General features: G+C 39.1%; 1 protein-coding gene across 1 annotated transcript; it reads right to left on the bottom strand.

The window, feature by feature from the left end:
* Positions 1–6,169: 6,169 nt before the first annotated feature.
* arpc3 (actin related protein 2/3 complex, subunit 3) lies at positions 6,170–15,037 on the bottom strand. Its single transcript, XM_068054977.1, has 7 exons — positions 14,922–15,037; positions 14,395–14,494; positions 12,926–13,002; positions 11,892–11,960; positions 11,329–11,455; positions 10,436–10,530; positions 6,170–6,921 (listed from the first exon to the last, which is right to left on the bottom strand). The coding sequence occupies exons 1-7, from the start codon at positions 14,925–14,927 to the stop codon at positions 6,859–6,861; spliced, it is 537 nt and encodes a 178-aa protein (XP_067911078.1). The 5' UTR covers positions 14,928–15,037; the 3' UTR covers positions 6,170–6,858.
* Between the last annotated feature and the right edge of the window lie 2,755 nt (positions 15,038–17,792).

The raw sequence follows: 17,792 nt of genomic DNA, 5'->3' as shown, positions 1-17,792 counted from the left end.
CCTTAAGTTTCATCTCAGTTATTTTCAAATAGTGCCGTGAATTATGTTTATTTATTTGAAAGAAAATCGGACTGCTTATGAAAGTGTTGTGTTAAACAAGGCTTACTTTTGTATCTCTTAAGATTGCTGCTGTGTCTACCTGAAGCAAATATAATCTATATACTTTGGGAATGGTTTGTGACAAACTAGTTCACTGAATCATTTACAGTTATGTAGCATTTAAACCTACCTTCATTTGAATTTTTTTTAGTTTAACAATTGCAGAAAAATAATCCAGGTACAGTAACAGTATTCAAGGCTCAGGGGGAAAAGAAAAATGATGGTTGAAGTGCCCTTTGATTTCCCTTTTAAGCCAGTTTTGGTGCCGTAGTGATTTCAGGAAATACAAAGACTATACTGGTTACTGCATTTGCCATCCATTTGGAAATTGTATGATTCAATGCAAAACTTATTTTTGAATAACTAAACATTTAGAATATATTCTAAAATTAGCAGTTAAGAGGTTGGATGTTATTAGCTGTTTTTCTTCTAGCTGGAAATTGTGAAGACTGTAAAAAATATTCAGCTTTAACTTTTTTTTTTATAAATTATTTCTACATTTGATCTGAGCCTAATAAACCGACTTTATTTTAGAATCTGGTTGATTGTGTAACTAATGGTTCTGTTTGTCATGGTCATAAAATTCAGTGTAACATGACAGACACAACAAATGCCATATGTAGTTATACAAACTACATAATGAAGTTCTAAATTAAGTATTTTTCTTCTTAAATTCAAACTAATTATAGTCTTAGTTGAAAAACTGAACCCTTCAAAACATTGACTATTTTCTTTCAGAAACTTAAACTAAAAATTATTCACTTATTTCTTAAAAGCTGCAACTAGAATAATCGGCCAGAGCTGCAGTGTTCTTGGTTTTCTGCGGAGTGTCAGCTTGGTAACAGTCTTGCCTCCAAAGCAGAAGGTTGTGGATGCAAGTCCTATTCCTGGATTTGAGCGTAGATAATCTAGGCTACTATTTCAGTCCACTACTGAGACAATACAATATTGCCGAAAGAACTGCCCTTTAGACAGGACATTAAACCGAGAATCCGTTTACCTATTTCACTGGGTCAGTTGGATGTTTACAACTCTGACATTATCTTGTTTCTTCTGAGCTGTAAATATGTAATATTCCACCACTTTGTTATCTAGCTATGTCGAACCGTTAGTTACAAACCATGGCAGGAGATTTTAGATCATGAACTAGTAGCTAGAATCCATGGGACAAGATGAACTCGAGAAAGAGCAAGTTGCTTAAAAAAAACAGCTGAACTGTAACAAAAGCAAACTAATTCTAGAAATCCAAAAGAACTGAAACTGCTGGAATTATACAGCATGTCCACCAGCCTCTGAAGAGACAAAAGAGTTCACCATTTCCAAAGAAATGTTTCCCTAGAAGTTTACAACTTAGAATGGGACTATTCAGCCCATCACGCAAATGGTGGATTTTTGTTGGAGCAGTGCAAAACTAATCCCAATGTCCCACTCTCTCCCCATAGCTCTTCTTTTCATCTTTTAACAGTAAATTATCACACAGAAAAAGAAAATAAAGAGTTGCAATAGTCTCTGCCTTAAACACTGTGACAAAGCATGTCATGCTCTAACAATCCATTGCATAAAAGAAATTTCTAATCTCATTCCTCAGTGTGACTATTTTAAATTTATAAGCCCCATATTCTAATCGCCAAGCAGAGGAAATAGCTTTTCCATATTCAACCAATCAGAACCCTTCATAATTTTAAAAACCTTATAAATCTCTTCATTGCTCAAGTATCTCCTCATAACTACTTTCCCATCACAGATATCAGCCTGGTGAATCTACATTTGTATATGCTCTATGGCTTTGTGTGTTTACTATAATGGGTGTCCAAAGTTGCACTCAAGCGTAGCCTGACCAATGTTTTGTACAGATGTACCATAACATTTTCCTCTTGTACTCTTTGCCCCTACCATAAAATTCAAAATGTAGATGGCCTAGTTCATAACTATATCCACCAAGACTTACACTTTCAGATTATTGAGTTGAGATGCCAGGCATCTCGACTCATCTATGCTCTTTTCACTGAATATGAACTCCCATTCCTTGTTTTACTTCCTAATATCTCACACTTATCCATATTAAATTGCAACTGGCACAGCAGCTATTCTGAAGTATCTTTTTTATAATTCTCTTTGCCAAACCCTCTATTTTTCTGTTTGCAGCAAATTTTTAAGATTGTTTCCTATGCCTAAGTCATTCATATATATTCAAGAACAAACATGTATCCAGGAGTGATCCCTGGAAGCCAAGCAGAACTCATTTAACCCAATTTGGTTTCCTGTCCAACATCTGTGCCATGTTGCTACAGTTTCCCTTGCACTATATATCTGAATTTTTCAACAAGCTTCTTGGATACCTTCTGAAAATCCATATGTATCTAACCAGTCACCTCTAAAAAAAAAATTAAATTGTTCAAATATGACATCTTTACAAAATCCATGCTGTCTGTCCTCGATTAACTCATGCATTTCTAAATGCTCCCTAATTTGATCCTGAATTATGGATTCTAAGAGGTTACCCACACCAGACGTTACAGTCCATAGTTACTTGGTTTATCCTTCAACAAACATTGGCTACTCTTCAGTCCCTTGGCACAATTTGCATGAGACTAGTGCTGCCCTCCGCGCCCCCCCCCACCCTCAAAAAATAAATCGGGATCTAGTGACCCTTCCACCTTGAGTTTTGCTCATTTTTCTTTACACCCAATTCCTTTTGTACAGTTGGTATTCCATCTCCTCTCCAGTATACCTACATCCTCTAACGGTTGTAATTATTTATACAAAATATTTAATATCCATCTCCCACATACCTGCATTCTACACGATTAAATTCCCTTCTTCATCCCTGAGCCTTTTCAGGAACAGACATGTCAAAACTGGAAACAAGAGTCCCCTTGAAAGAACTGACCAACCAGAGGGGGAAGAGTAGCACGGGTGAAAGTCAAGATGAATTAAAGAGTACTACTGTTAATTAGACGTAGCTGGTGATATAAAATATGCTCAGGATATTTAAAGGTGAATAAAGTTTTACTTCCCAGGAGAATTCCCAATGGAATGGGTAAATTATTGTAGTTGTGTATACATAAAACATGCTTGTACTGAGAGTATTGGTATCACCAGGCAAATTAAACCATTACAGATCAGAAAGGCTAAAAACTACCTTCTTAAAGCATCTGCTGAATTATAGTGATGGCTTCATTCATCTCTTGGCAACCAGTTTTTTTTTTAAAAGACACATATTTACAGGAATATTTGGTCCACAGCTAACTCCCAGATTATACTGGGAACTTCTGAGAATATTGCAGGTACAAAATCAGATCATACCAATCTGAGGCATAATAGACTGAATCACCAACAATTTCAGTGAACCCTCGTGTATTCCTGCTTCTCCCCACTGTTGGCCACAGTGCCTTTAGCCACCTAGATCTGACTATCTGAAATTCCCTCCCTAAACCCATCCACCTTCCTCAATATCCTCCTCCAAGCCCACCTCTTTGACCAAGCTTTTGGATTAATTCTTTGACATTGTGTTTTCCTTTCACCAAATGAAACACTTTGGGACATTTTCTGCATCAAAAGTGCTACCCAAATGCAATTTGTTCATTGTAATCCTTTCCAACCTCCTGGCTGGTTATGCTTACTGTGTTATTCTAATACAGAAGGTACACTTAGTTCTTAAGTATTAGAACCATAAAACCTGGACAGTTTTCCATTTTTTTTAAAAAAACATTTACATGCAGCAAATCTATTGACAATTATCAAGTGCAAGTGACTAAACTATTATTCTGAACGCTCATGTACATGTAACCTTATGAAATTTACTCAAGTGGATAATGAGGAATAAAGCTTTTGTTGCAATGACACCTGTACATGTAAACATTTACTGTGCCAATCGCTTCAGTATACTTTATTATTCTGTTGGGCAGCTTCCTATCAACGTAAAGTATGGGTCTCTATCAATGGTTTAATATTAAAGATAGCGACTATATCCTACACAAGACAGTTCAACTGAGGCATGCACTGCAAACTAACAGCAGAGAAAACTTGAGCTGAAACAACTTTAGATTCAGCAACGGTAAATTGCTGGGACGAAGTACTGTGGTATATGAACATATGAATTAGGAGCAGAAGAAGGCCACTCAGCCCCTCGAGCCTGCTCCACTATTCAATAAGGTCATGGCTGAACTGATTACACTACCGTTCCACCTACCCCCCCCCCCTTTGCTTATCAAGAATCTATCTACCTCTGCCTTAAAAATATTCAAAGACTTTGCTTCCACCGCCTTTTGAGGAAGAGAATTCCAAACACATATGTATACGCAGCTAAACATTATGGGTTGAATTTTACCAGCCCTCTGACATCAGGGGTCATGGCAGGGAACCAAGAAAATTCTTCCAGTAGAGTCCCGCCATAACCCCAATGCTGAGAAGGCCCACTGCATTTTACCGGTGGCGGTGAGGCCTCGGTGCACCCCGCCCCCCCCACCCCGCTGCTTGGCAACAGGGCCTTCATTTTATTAAAATTAATTAAAACACCTGCCAATAAACTTACCTTGTCCGGGCAGCCGTCCCACACCGATATTCCTGCTGGTGGCTGGAATTCCCCCACCTTCAGATCTCTGTTCGCAGATCCGAGGCGATACAATGGAGGGGAAGGGGGAGGACTGAAATTTTCTGGGGGTGGGGGAGAGAAAGGGAAAAATCCTCCCATTGGCTGAGGGGACATGGGAAGGGGTTGAAGGGCAAAGTTACAAAGTTTGGGGGACAGAGTTGATTAGCAAGAAGAGGTTTTCCAGTGTGTAAATAACATTAAATGGCAATTGAGGTGTTGGGAGAGGGGCCTCCATCTGTTGATAAAGTTTTCAATTTTAATTTGCCTACTATGTGCCTTTAAAAAGTTAAACAATCGGTAAGAGCTTGAAGCCCTTTAAAAATGGCACCTACACAGTGGCTCCAGACACCATTGCCGGGGATGGAACAGCCACCCCGATGAAGTAGAGGGGGCGCCTGTTCCACCCCCTCCATTTAAACCAACCCCCGCATGAAATATCGCAGGAGCTCTGCGCCTTCTTTAAAGCTTGCCGCCGTATAAAATTCAGCCCTATATCTTCAACATACTGGATCATCGTATAACCTTACGAGGAGGCCATTTAGCCAGTCATGCCAATGTTGGCTGTTTGAAAAAGCAGTTGTGCTTGGTCCCACATCTCTGCTTTTCATCTGTAATCTTGTATGTTCCTAATCTTCAATCTATTCAACTCAGTTGTAAAATTATTTATGGAATCAGCTTCCACCACCTTTTCAGGTAGTGTTCCAGATCCTTACAACTCTGAAAAAAATTCTCAACTCTCGAAATCTTTTGCCCATGATTTTGAATTTATAACCTCCAGTTATTCACCCACTCGCCAAAGGGAATAATTTTTCTCTATCAAAACCTATCAGGTCACTTTTTTAACCTTCTCTGTTACAAGGGGAACAATCCTAAATTTTCCAACTTCTCTTCAAAAGTAAAGTCCCTCAACCCTGCTAACATGCTGGTAAAACCTCCTTGGTACCCTAAGGTCTTTACATCTTTCCTAAAGTGTGATGCTCAAAATTGTCCACAATACTCCAGCTGAGACCAACCAGTGATTGATTTATAAAATTTGAGCACAATCTCTGTGTTTTTATTCTGTTCTAATTATAAACCCATATAAGCCATCAACTTTCCTTGCCACCTTTAAGGATTTGTACATTTAGACACCAAGGTCTCTCTACTCATCTACACTTTTCAAAATCAGGCCATTTACAGTAATATTGTCTTTCCATAATAGTGCTCCCCAAGTGCATGACTTCCACACTTCTCCACAGTGAACCCTATCTGCCATACTCAATGTAATTTTTCTGGTTAACTGTTCAATAAAAACTTACAAACTTTTGGCTACATTCTATGGCATACAACAGTTTGAGATATTACTACCAGACAGCAGTTATGACAAATATGAATGTATTAAATTTTTATACTAGTTAAATTAGGGATTTACATTTTGTCATAAAGTTATGCTTATTTATGCAACTACCATTTCATAAATGACTTCAATCAGGCCCATTTGACATCCAATATTTTTATTTGTGTTTTCTCTTAAAAAGAAAAGAATCAAGATTAATTTCGCCAAAATACATAATGCTAGCTAAATCCCTGTTAACGCCTTGGTAATCAAAAAGGTTCCAATTGGCTATTTTGGTTCCATACAGCTTAGAAAATTGTGTTAAACAGCAGAAAAATGAATCTCATCATATAAACTACAACTAGTTACATATGATAGTATTCTGATACCAGTTACAGGACAGAAATACTAACACTTTATTCTTAATACTAATATGGTTGTGCAAGCAGCATCAAGATGATTATGTACCTATATCTGACCCATAACATGCAATGTGATGAGAGCAGTAATTGGGAATCAGAGTACAGCTTTGAATTATCAAGAGCAGGCTTATTTTGTGTAACTTCTGTATTGAACACCATTTAGGCACCAAATAATACAATTGTAGTTGAGCACCAGCCATTAAACAATTGCATAAGTAGAAGCTCTCAAGTAAATTATACTGTACCAAGCAGTTATTGTTCTTCCCTTTAAAAAAAACACTCTTCAGAATGACACTGTACTTTTATTATATCCAAACCCAGTATAAAATGATACGAAACCAGGCAAAAACTTTGTACATCTTGCTGCATGACATGTCTGTATGATGTTTCTCATTTGTTGCACATATCATTTATAATATGTGATGATATTAATGTCCTGGTGCTGACAGGCTCTTGTTCATGAACTGCTTCTTTATAAAGCATGTCCACCACTAGAAAGACAAAAACAATACATTAAGAATCTCTGATGTGCCGTTCTGTCTAGTTTAAAAATCACACCACCTGCAACCATGAACAATATCTCTTTGGAATAGGGGAAGGGCAACTAAAGAATATTTTCTCCCCTTACAAGCCTTTTTCTTTTAAACCAGAAGTCTCAGCTATATACTCTTTTTAAAAAAAAAGTCCAGCTATATACTCGTCCAGAGAGAATGGCTTAAGCCACGGATGACATCATTATTGCATTAATTATCCTCTTAAAATTGGACAGAAAGTGAAATAACAAACGCGATAAGGTGGACTAGGTCAGTTTTCTTACATGAAGTGAAACATCTATCATGTAAGAGCCAAGCTGACTTATTATTTCTTACAATAAATTGCAATTATCTTTAACTCTTCATCTTAAAACTCCCTAAGTTAGTTCTTCGGTTACGAAAAGAAAACAATGCATCCCATGTCAGTACAGCTCCTTTGTTAATCCATGAGGGACCATTCTTAAATGAAGTAGGGAGGATTCCCTGATTTCTGGCAGGATTTGTTTCCCTCAGTCAACCAAGTCGAGTGGGAAATTTCAATCCACAGAAAAGCTGGAAGATTAATGTGTCAAAACTGATTTGAATTCCAATCATCTAGCTGAGCTCATTTAAAAACAAAATGCTGAAGTATTTAAAAGGTTTCATTATTGTGTTTGGTAGCAAAATTCAGAAACTTTTTAGGCAAGCTTTAATAAGCTTATTAATGCTTCAAAGTTGAGAATATATATCACCAATCACCACCAGTAGGTCCCACGTTCAATCCCTGTACTCTACCCAATCTCAGTACTGCAATTAGTTTAGTTGGATTAGGGACAGGGAAAAAAAAAAAGACGTGTGAAGAATGTGCAGACATTAGAAAGAGGAAGCTTGAATGACATCCTCAAATACCTACTGGTATTTGACAAATAATGGGCACTTTGGCGAGATAAAAAGTGGAACTGTACCTCTAAGTATGTCTTTAGAAGGTGATGGTAGAAAATTGACAACCAATTTAAGATCCTCAGTCATGCTCGCAATATGGCTCACTTACGCTTGCTAGAAACTACATATATTCATATGCAGAGACCTGCCCTCTGCAGGCAAAAGGAATATGTCCAGGCATTGTGCCTTTTTTGAATTAAAGCATAGGGGACAATCGTTCCTTGGTGCATTCTCCATGGCAATGCCTCAAACAGAGTCGACTTGCCAATCAGCACCCTTTTCTCATGCAGTATAAATTGTTGCTCCCTTTGAAATTTAGCATTCTTGCACCTGTCTGATGAGTGCAAGACGAAAAGCTTAAACAGCACGTCTCTTTTTTCAGCAATACGCAAGTTCTGTAGTACCAAGCTATTAGCTTGAAACTGTGAACTGGATATTACAGCATATTTTGGGAACAATGCAAACAACTAACATTCCTTGAATGAATAAATAGAATATAATAAAGGCATGTTCATTACTTTTTTGCAATATGTTCAATGGGACTGGGGGCTGTTAACACACTGCCCTTTAACCCAAGTACATCTACAGCCAAGAATTATAAAATGAAAATGTACCTGTAATGATACTACATGAAATGAACTAAGTTTGAGGAGTCTCAACCCTTGTCCTGCACATGCATTTCCACAGCATGAAAAGAACAATCTAATTTTTGAAAAAAACCAAGGCAAAAAGCGTTCAGTGATGCAGTAGGTGTTGCTCTTCCAAAGGTTAAGTCCCATTGATACTGACAGAAGAAAACACTTTACCCTGCATTATATTAGCCATAAAATAAAAACAAGAAATGCTGGAATCACTCAGCAGGTCTGGCAGCATCTGTGAAAAGAGAAGCAGAGTTAACGTTAACTCTGCTTCTCTTTCCACAGATGCTGCCAGACCTGAGTGATTCCAGCATTTCTTGTTTTTATTTCAGATTTCCAGCATCCGCAGTATTTTGCTTTTATTATATTAGCCATGTTCATCCCAAAAATGGTACATGAACAGCACAAAATACACCAAAAAATGTCAAATAAATCTCAAAGGTCAGGAGCTCCAACAATTGTTTCTCAATGGTATAACAAAGGTGTCAAACTCTCCAAACAAAATAATTTATCAGAGGCAGAAATACAACACTTAAGTTTATCACCCTATACTTTGTAATATTTTAGTAAAGCTCATATAAAGATAAATGATTTACCTCAAATTTCCCAATGGTTCTTTTAAAGCATTGCACTGCATTATTAAATTTTTGACTGAGCCACCACTTTCAGAAATAGCTTAATTTGAGTACTGCATATATTCAGGAAACAGAAGTCTCCCGTTAAAAATAAGCCACTAACTCACCAGAGAAATCATTTACCATATCACCACACACAGTAGATGTACAAAAAAAAATTCAAAGCAAGTCGACGAATACCTTTCAAGAAAAAGCTGAAAACTGAAATAAACTTCAAAAGGTTAGTGGCACACACATAGGTAGTTCAATTTAATAAACTGCTGCTGAGAGGGCCAGTGGAGCTATACCATGTCGAGTTTGGTCATTACTGTTTTATGGTTAAGTTTTATACGTTTTTCATAGCTGCGTACGTACTTGGGGAAAAAATAGGTGCTTATAAACTAGTTTGAATTTGGGAAGCACAGCAATATTACTAGATGACACTATGATCCAATCTAAAACCATCTTGCCTCATTATACTGCTTTCCGTTACCGGTGGGCATCACAGGACATAGTTCATCTCGTCAACAACGAGAATGAGGAATTAAATCACTATACGATACTCGTGTGCAGTTATAATTGATTGGACCACCTGCTTTGTATTAGTGCCATCCTCCTCCTAGGAGAGGATGCAAGAGATATTTGTCCTGGTGGCATTGAACCAGTCCAATGTACTCTAATAACGCAAACAAAATAAAGCCCTGTATTAGGTTATCATAATGTCCAGGCAGGAGAAAACTATTGGTCTATCCAGCCTACTGTTACAAACCGCCCATCAGTTTTCTTCTGGAACTCAGTCCTGTATCCCTTTCCCAATAGGATTCCATCAGTCCTTTAAAACCAGCACCTGTGGTGAAACCTTTTGTGAAATTTAATTTACTGTTCCAGTATTTTTGTGAGAAGCAACTATAAATAACAGTCTGACTGGGCGGCACAGTGGTTAGCACCGCAGCCTCACAGCTCCAGCGACCTGGGTTCAATTCTGGGTACTGCCTGTGTGGAGTTTGCAAGTTCTCCCTGTGTCTGCGTGGGTTTCCTCCGGGTGCTCCGGTTTCCTCCCACAGCCAAAAGACTTGCAGGTTGATAGGTAAATTGGCCATTATAAATTGCCCCTAGTATAGGTAGGTGGTAGGGGAATATAGGGACAGGTGAGGATGTGGTAGGAATATGGGATTAGTGTAGGATTAATATAAATGGGTGGTTAATGGTCGGCACAGACTCGGTGGGCCGAAGGGCCTGTTTCAGTGCTGTATCTCTAAATCTAAAAAAAAATCTAAAGTCGCAACTGTAGCTGCTTACCTTGCTGGGTTTGTCAGTCTGTTGATCAAACACCTTTTCACAAAGTCTCAGTCCAGTCTCTTGTCTAATCTGCTGTAAATAGCCCCTCATTATCTCTGAAAAGATAACCAGAATTTATAGGATCATGAACAATTAACTCTCAGGACATACCTTATAAATGATATTCTGCTGTCAAATCTCAATGTGAAATATGATAGGCATCTCACCTTCAGTCAAGACAAAACAATTAAAATTTGTGAATCCTCCAATGCTAGAAGCAAAGAATTTGTTTTATGCAAAATTACATGCAAGGACATCCAATTCACAAAATATACACTCAATTATATTTTGTGCGAAAAGGGTGGTATGGCACACACTGGACTACCAATGTATGTACCATGAGGTGAAGGGACGCAGGTTTAATTTTCCTCCATAACACTGAGCTCCCAATCTGAGTCATACAACTGTACGGTGATAGCAAACAGAAAAATGTCCCCAAAGGGCAGAGAAAAATTACACCAAGAGTTGTTACAAACCCCACTCCTACATCCCCCTGGCCGGTTTCAGAGTATTTCTGGTAGAGGCCTAGGAGCACCTTTTTCTCAACCACAGATAGTGCACGACTTGAAGTGACCAAGAGGAGAAATCAAGAATTTAAAGGAATCTCAACCTCAAACAAAAATCTTAAAATTTAATTTAAATATCTTAGATATTTTGGAATTATAATGTAGAAATAAACTTAATTAGCATGAAACGTTACTTGTGACTAAGGGATGACGAGGCATTTTGCAACTTCTGTTTTTTAAAAATAAAAATACAAGTAGTTAAAATATTCTGACTAAACATAGAACACATGTTTTTCCGTCCTTTAATAATCTAACTTTAATCATTTGAATAATGCTGCTTCCTCATACCATCTTCCTGCTTGTGTCCAGGCTTTGCATACATGGCATTGAGGGGAAAACCTGGCTCTCCAGGAATGGGAAAGTTAGTTATCCCCAAAGTGTACATTTCCTTCTCTCCTTGATTTTTGGAATTGCACTGTGTAAAATAAAAAAATAAAAAATGTAAAAGAACTCACACATCCTAAAATAATCCTGAAGCAAGTAAGGGATGAAATATACCACACTATTTTATGAAACACAAAATTGTCCAGTAGCTCAAAACTCATCATGTGCAAAACAGCAGTAGCAACCTCACTGTTAACGAGTTCCTAGATTTCTTCTATTTTCCTACTACATTTGTAACAGCTTTTCATGCAAATGCCCGAGTGTAACAAAGATTCTAACCACCATTCTGCCTGACTGAAATTACTTCCTGACTCCAACTATGAAGCTAAGTACTCAGATTACACATCTGCTGGGTGGAATTGTCTCAAGCGGCACTACAGAAGCTTGGAGCTAGATTGCCTGCCAACCCTCACAGCTGACAAAAGCAAGGCAAGAAAAAGTTAAAGCATATCAGTATTTTTCCTTGCCTTTTGTAATTTTTTGAGGCATTCTGTGATGTAGAGGGTGATATAAATCAAGGTTCTGTCAGCTTCGTTCTGCAAAATAAAAATGGTTTGTCAGTTGAGGATTCTGGTATGCAGCATTAAAATGTAGGAACACAGGAACAGGAGAAGGCCATTCAGCCCCTTGAGCCTGTTCCACTATTCAATTAGATCATGGCTTAATTCCATCTATCTGTCTTGCTTCTATAACCCTTAATGCCACGCTTACCAAAACAAATCTGATCAATCACAGTTTTGGAATTTTCAATAGACCTAGCCTCAACAGCTTTTTGGTGGAAGAGAGCAGTACATAGTATTGGGAACAATCCTAATTTTTAAAATAATTCCCATTAAAACCTAAGCAACAGCATCTAGTAGTAGAAGTAAAAGGGGAAGCCCCAAATATCTGTACTCATTTTAATATGAAAGTATTTATCATCAAGCAAAGTAATGTCTGCTATCCAAATCCTCAAGATAACTTACCAGCCTTCAAAATTTAAACAAAATCGAATAAGATATTTTGTCGCAGTTTTATTTTTAAGAATAATTGAGAGAGACTCCCTTTAAGAAATGTTCAATCAATTATTAGCTTCACTGGATTATGTATTTATATTGCTATACTGAACAGGCTTGTTACCCATGTTTTTTTTTGAAAAATGTTTTATTTTCCTTTTTCTTGACCCCCACACACTAGAGGGCAGGCATAGGGAGAATCTGCTCCAAGCTTTGCATTGATGCAACTCGTGGATCAGTTAACAGGATGTGCACAAGAACATCCCATGGTGACTCTCCCTCTGATCTTCAGGCTCCTTGGACCATCTTGGGATATTTGGACGTAGTGATACAGCTGATACGAGGAACTGCAAACCCATATCCCATTATTTTGGGCTAAAGTGATCTCACTGTGTCATACTCTATGCGACGCATTATTCCCTTCAATACATACCGTATATGACATTATCCAGTTTTTTAAAAAAAGATTCTTCAAAATTGACAAAATTCAAAGACCAAAAACTTACCTTTATTTCATAGTTTTTGAAGAAAACATTTGCCTTAAAATAGTAGATTGCTTCGTCAATAACATCAGAGTCTTTGGCTGGAAGAGATAATTATTGGTACTCTAATAACCAAATCACATAGTTAAATCTTTAAAAGCACAGCAAAGAATTAACATCCTGATTTTGTCCTCCCCAATCAGGAGATATACTTGACCAGTCACCGAAGACATTCCAACAGCCAATTAGCTCTCTCTTCTACAGGCAACCAGGCCTAAACAAAAAAAAGCTTGTCCACTTAGAGAATGCTCAGGTTGAACAGATCACATAAAACTAGTTTTCGTAGCCTGGTCTCCATAGCTGAACTGCCCCTAAACAAGCTGATACTTTTCTTGTGCTGTTAACTGCTGCCAAACTGCGCAATTTTCATACATATTATATTTGATTGAGAATGTGAAGTGAGTCTCCAGAGTCTGATACAGATACTCCTTGGTTGACCACCAGGTGAATGGTACAAAAACAGAATACCATTAAGCTCGATTTATCCCCCAGACATGGCCAATAGTAAATTTATTTTCCTAGTGAAGCTCTAAAGTATAACTCACTATCTGCACTTTCCCTAACCACCCCTCCATTCTCTCTACACAAGAGGAAGATAGGTAAGCAACCTACTTCCTGACCTCGGATAATATCACTTCTGAACACAGATACTAATTCAGAGTGTGACAAAAGCTGACTTGCTTTACAGCATCTCAAAAATATTACACATTTTTGACCTCAGCATCTCTTCAGATAACCCAGCTGTGATTCACTCTGTGGGAGTTGCATGTGTTGCACCTGAACGGTTGAATGAAAATTTGCATTCAACAATTCTAATGGAGCGTTGTTCAATATATTAGCCACTAGTCACATGTGGATTAGGATTCCAGTTGTGGTTAACTGTATTTCTGATAAGCAAATAAAAAATGGAGTAATAGACACTGTCAATTGGGCCTGTGATCAGAATACCCAGCACATGTGCATGTAATTCAACCTTTTTGAGCATATGTTGTTAAAAAAAAAATCACTAAAAGAGCAGAGTGTGTTTGATCTTTGTGCGTCCTTTACTATCTTGGTTGCTGAATGGTGGTAAATATGATAAATACATTTCCCTGTATTGTGTATAAGGCATTTTATGCATGTGGCTAAATTGGTGTCACCGTAGTCATTCCTGCAGCTAGTCAGTAATTTCTATAACGACAACACTGCTCTAGTGCAGTATGTCAATTTATAAACTAATGCACATTACTTAGTTCCCTAGCACCAAGATTTTCTTGAAAATCATTCTACAACTGTTAACTACAGGTTTAAATTGCAAAACTATCATTTATACTGCTTCCCTTATGCACAAGGCTATAAATGGATACAAATATCCATGCATTCAAGTACCGGGATACAAATATCCATGCATTCAAGTACCGTATCCATTTATAAAAATAAATCTCACAACTTACTTTCTTTGGGAGCTGGGCCTTTAAATTGGGTTTTAAGTGGCAATAACGCCATGTTTCCAATCAGTTTTACATCACTGTCCATAAGGGTTGAATGATAAGCCTAAGGGAGAGAAATAAAGCACCATTTCTATTATTCAGTTTCAACTTGAATTTTCACGATAAAAATATTCCCAAATTAAGACTTTAAGATTTTCTTCTTTGTAGGTGGGTAAGACGACTTCCAGTAAAATGGATGCAGGATGCTCAGTGAAGGTCAACCATTAGATTACATTATAAAGCTCAAATCATTATTTTCAGGGGGTTAAACGCGACAGTCTATACAGTTCCCTTCAAATATAAGTTTTTCGACTTGAAAGCAAAAAAATATTAACCTTACTTAGGCCTTACTGGCCTACTTCCTGATTCCTCACACCCCAATCTATCATTTATTTCACAGTTCACGTCCACGAATTAACATCCATTGAGCAAGAGTTAAAAACGCACCGACACACGAAGGTTAAAGAAAATAAATCATTAGAAGAACTTACCGGCATTTTAGAAAGTACAACGGAGCAAGCTCTCGGGATAAACTGAATCCGTATCTATCAGTGTCAGCGCTTCCGCCTGTCCCACCCGATCATCGGCGTGGCGTCAGGCGGAGGGAGCGAGCACGGCGTCGCGGCGCGTCAGGCGGAGGGAGGGAGCGAGCACGGCGTGGCGTGGCGTCGCGTCAGGCGGAGGGAGCGAGCACGGCGTCGCGGCGCGTCAGGCGGAGGGAGCGAGCACGGCGTCGCGGCGCGTCAGGTGGAGGGAGCGAGCACGGCGTCGCGGCGCGTCAGGCGGAGGGAGCGAGCACGGCAAACGCTGGTCCCACGTGACACAAGTTGATACACTGCGCCTGCGCAGCAAAGGTTCTTTTGCTGAAGGGTTGCCCTGCGGTGATGGTAAATGGTTTCGGCATCATTTGGGAGGATTTCTCTTCCATTCACACAACTCCACCACAGTACTTAATAAAAACACTTAAAAACAACTTGTTGCACTGAAAATCAGTTGAGACACAGGCTTGTAATTTAAGAAATATCGCAGTTAAGTACATAAAACCTGAAAATGGTACGAGCATTTACACATTTATTGTCTATCGGGGTCTCTGGGGTTTGTCTGTCTTTCCTCAGCGCCCCCCCCTGAAAAAAAAATCTAGATTTTTGACATTTTATTTAATGTATTTTCCAGAATTTTAGAACATGGGAATTGCTAGATGAATGGTTTCAGGGATGAGGAACTTCAGTTACGTGGATAGATTGGAGTACTGTTTTCTTTGAAAAGGCTGAGAGGAAATTTGATGGAGGTGTTAAAATTATGAGGGGTCTGGGCAGAGTAGATAGGGAAAAACTGTTCCCATTGGTGGAAGAATCGAGAACAAGAGGGCACAGATTTAAGGTAATTGGCAAAAGAAGTAATGGCAACTGAGAGTGTGGTGCAGACAAGTTCAATCGAGGCATTCAAGAGGGAATTGGATTGTTATCGGAAAAGGAAGAATGTGCAGGGCTATGGAGAGAAGGCGGGGGAGTGGCACTAGGTAAATCATCAGTCCAGCCACGACCAGCCGAATTACTTCCTTCTGTGTTGTAACGATTCTGAGGTCTAAATAGTCTACCTTCTAGTCCTATGGTACAATAACAGTTGTTGGCTAACATAGAAAATAGGAGCAGGAGTAGGCCATTCGGCCCTTCGAGCCTGCTCCGCCATTCATTATGATCATGGCTGATCATCCAACTCAGTAACCTGTTCCCACTTTCCCCCCATATCCTTTGTTCCCTTTCACCCCAAGAGCTATATCTAACTTCTTCTTGAAAACATACAATGTTTTGGGCTCAACTGCTTTCTGTGGTAGTGAATTCCACAGGTTCACCACTCTCTAGATGAAGAAATTTCTCCTCATCTCAGTCCTGAAAGGTTTACCCCATATCCTTAGACTATGACCCTGGTTCTGGACTCCCCCACCATCAGGAACATCCTTCCTGCATCGACCCTGTCAAGTCCTGTTAGAATTTTATAGGTTTCTATGAGATTCCCCCTCAGTCTTCTGAACTCCAGCGAATATAATCCTAACCAACTCAACCTCTCCTCATACGTCAGTCCCGCCATCCCAGGAATCAGTCTGGTAAACCTTCGCTTCACTCCCTCTATAGCAAGAACATCCTTCCTCAGATAAGGAGACCAAAACTGCACACAGTATTCCAGGTGTGGCCTCACCAAGGCCCTGTATAATTGCAGCAAGACATCCCTGCTCCTGTACTCGAATCCTCTTGCTATGAAGGCCAACATACCACTTGCCTTTTTTACCGCCTGTTGCACCTGCATGCTTACCTTCAGCGATTCTGGTGTACGAGAACACCCAGGTCTCGCTGCATATTCCCCTCTCTCAGTTTATAGCCATTCAGATAATAATCTGCCTTCCTGTTTTTGCTACCAAAGTGGATAACCTCACATTTATCCACATTATACTGCATCTGCCATGCAATTGCCCTCTCACTCAACTTGTCCAAATCACCCTGAAGCCTCTCTGCATCCTCCTCACAACTCACCCTCCCTCCCAGTTTTGTGTCATCTGCAGATTTGGAGATATCACATTTAGTTCCCTCGTCTAAACATTATATTGTGAATAGCTGGGGTCCTAGCACCGATCCCTGCGGTACCCCACTAGTCACTGCCTGCCATTCGGAAAAAGACCCGTTTATTCCTACTCTTTGTTTCCTGTCTGCCAACCAATTTTTTATCCATCGCAATACACTACCCCCAATCCCATGCGTTTTAATTTTACATGCTAATCTCTTATGTGGGACTTTGTCGAAAGCCTTCTGAAAGTCCAAATAAACCACATCCACTGGCTCCTCCTCATCAACTGTACTAGTTACATCCTCGAAAAATTCTAGTAGATTTGTCAAGCATGATTTCCCTTTCATAAATCCATGCTGACTCTGTCCGATTCTACCACTGTTCTCCAAGTGCTCTGCTATAAATTCTTTGATAACGCACTCTAGAATTTTCCCCACTACTGACGTCAGGCTGACTGGTCTATAATTCCCTGCTTTCTCTCTACCTCCCTTTTTAAATAGTGGGGTTACATTAGCTACCCTCCAATCTGTAGGAACTGTTCCAGAGTCTATAGAATCTTGGAAGATGACCACCAATGCATCCACTATTTCTAGGCCCATTTCCTTAAGTATTCTGGGATGCAGACCATCAGGCTCTGGGGATCTTTCGGCCTTCAATCCCATCAATTTCCCCAACACCATTTCTCTACTAATATTGCTTTCCTTCAGTTCCTCCCTCTCACTAAGCCCTGTGTTCCCCAACATTTCTGGTGTGATATTTGTGTCCTTCTTTGTGAAGACAGAACCGAAGTATGCATTTAGTTG

Source organism: Heterodontus francisci, chromosome 23 (assembly GCF_036365525.1).
Source record: "Heterodontus francisci isolate sHetFra1 chromosome 23, sHetFra1.hap1, whole genome shotgun sequence".
NCBI classification, from domain to species: Eukaryota; Metazoa; Chordata; class Chondrichthyes; order Heterodontiformes; family Heterodontidae; genus Heterodontus; species Heterodontus francisci.
Note: the sequence above shows the minus strand (reverse complement) of the source record. Positions and strands in the feature narration are given on the sequence as shown.

Coding starts and splice junctions, on each gene's coding strand:
- arpc3 (XM_068054977.1), bottom strand. Junction 11,961..12,925: donor TCAAAAACTATGAAATAAAG/GTAAGTTTTTGG, acceptor TTTATTTTGCAG/AACGAAGCTGACAGAACCTT. Junction 6,922..10,435: donor AGACTGACAAACCCAGCAAG/GTAAGCAGCTAC, acceptor TTGTCTTTCTAG/TGGTGGACATGCTTTATAAA.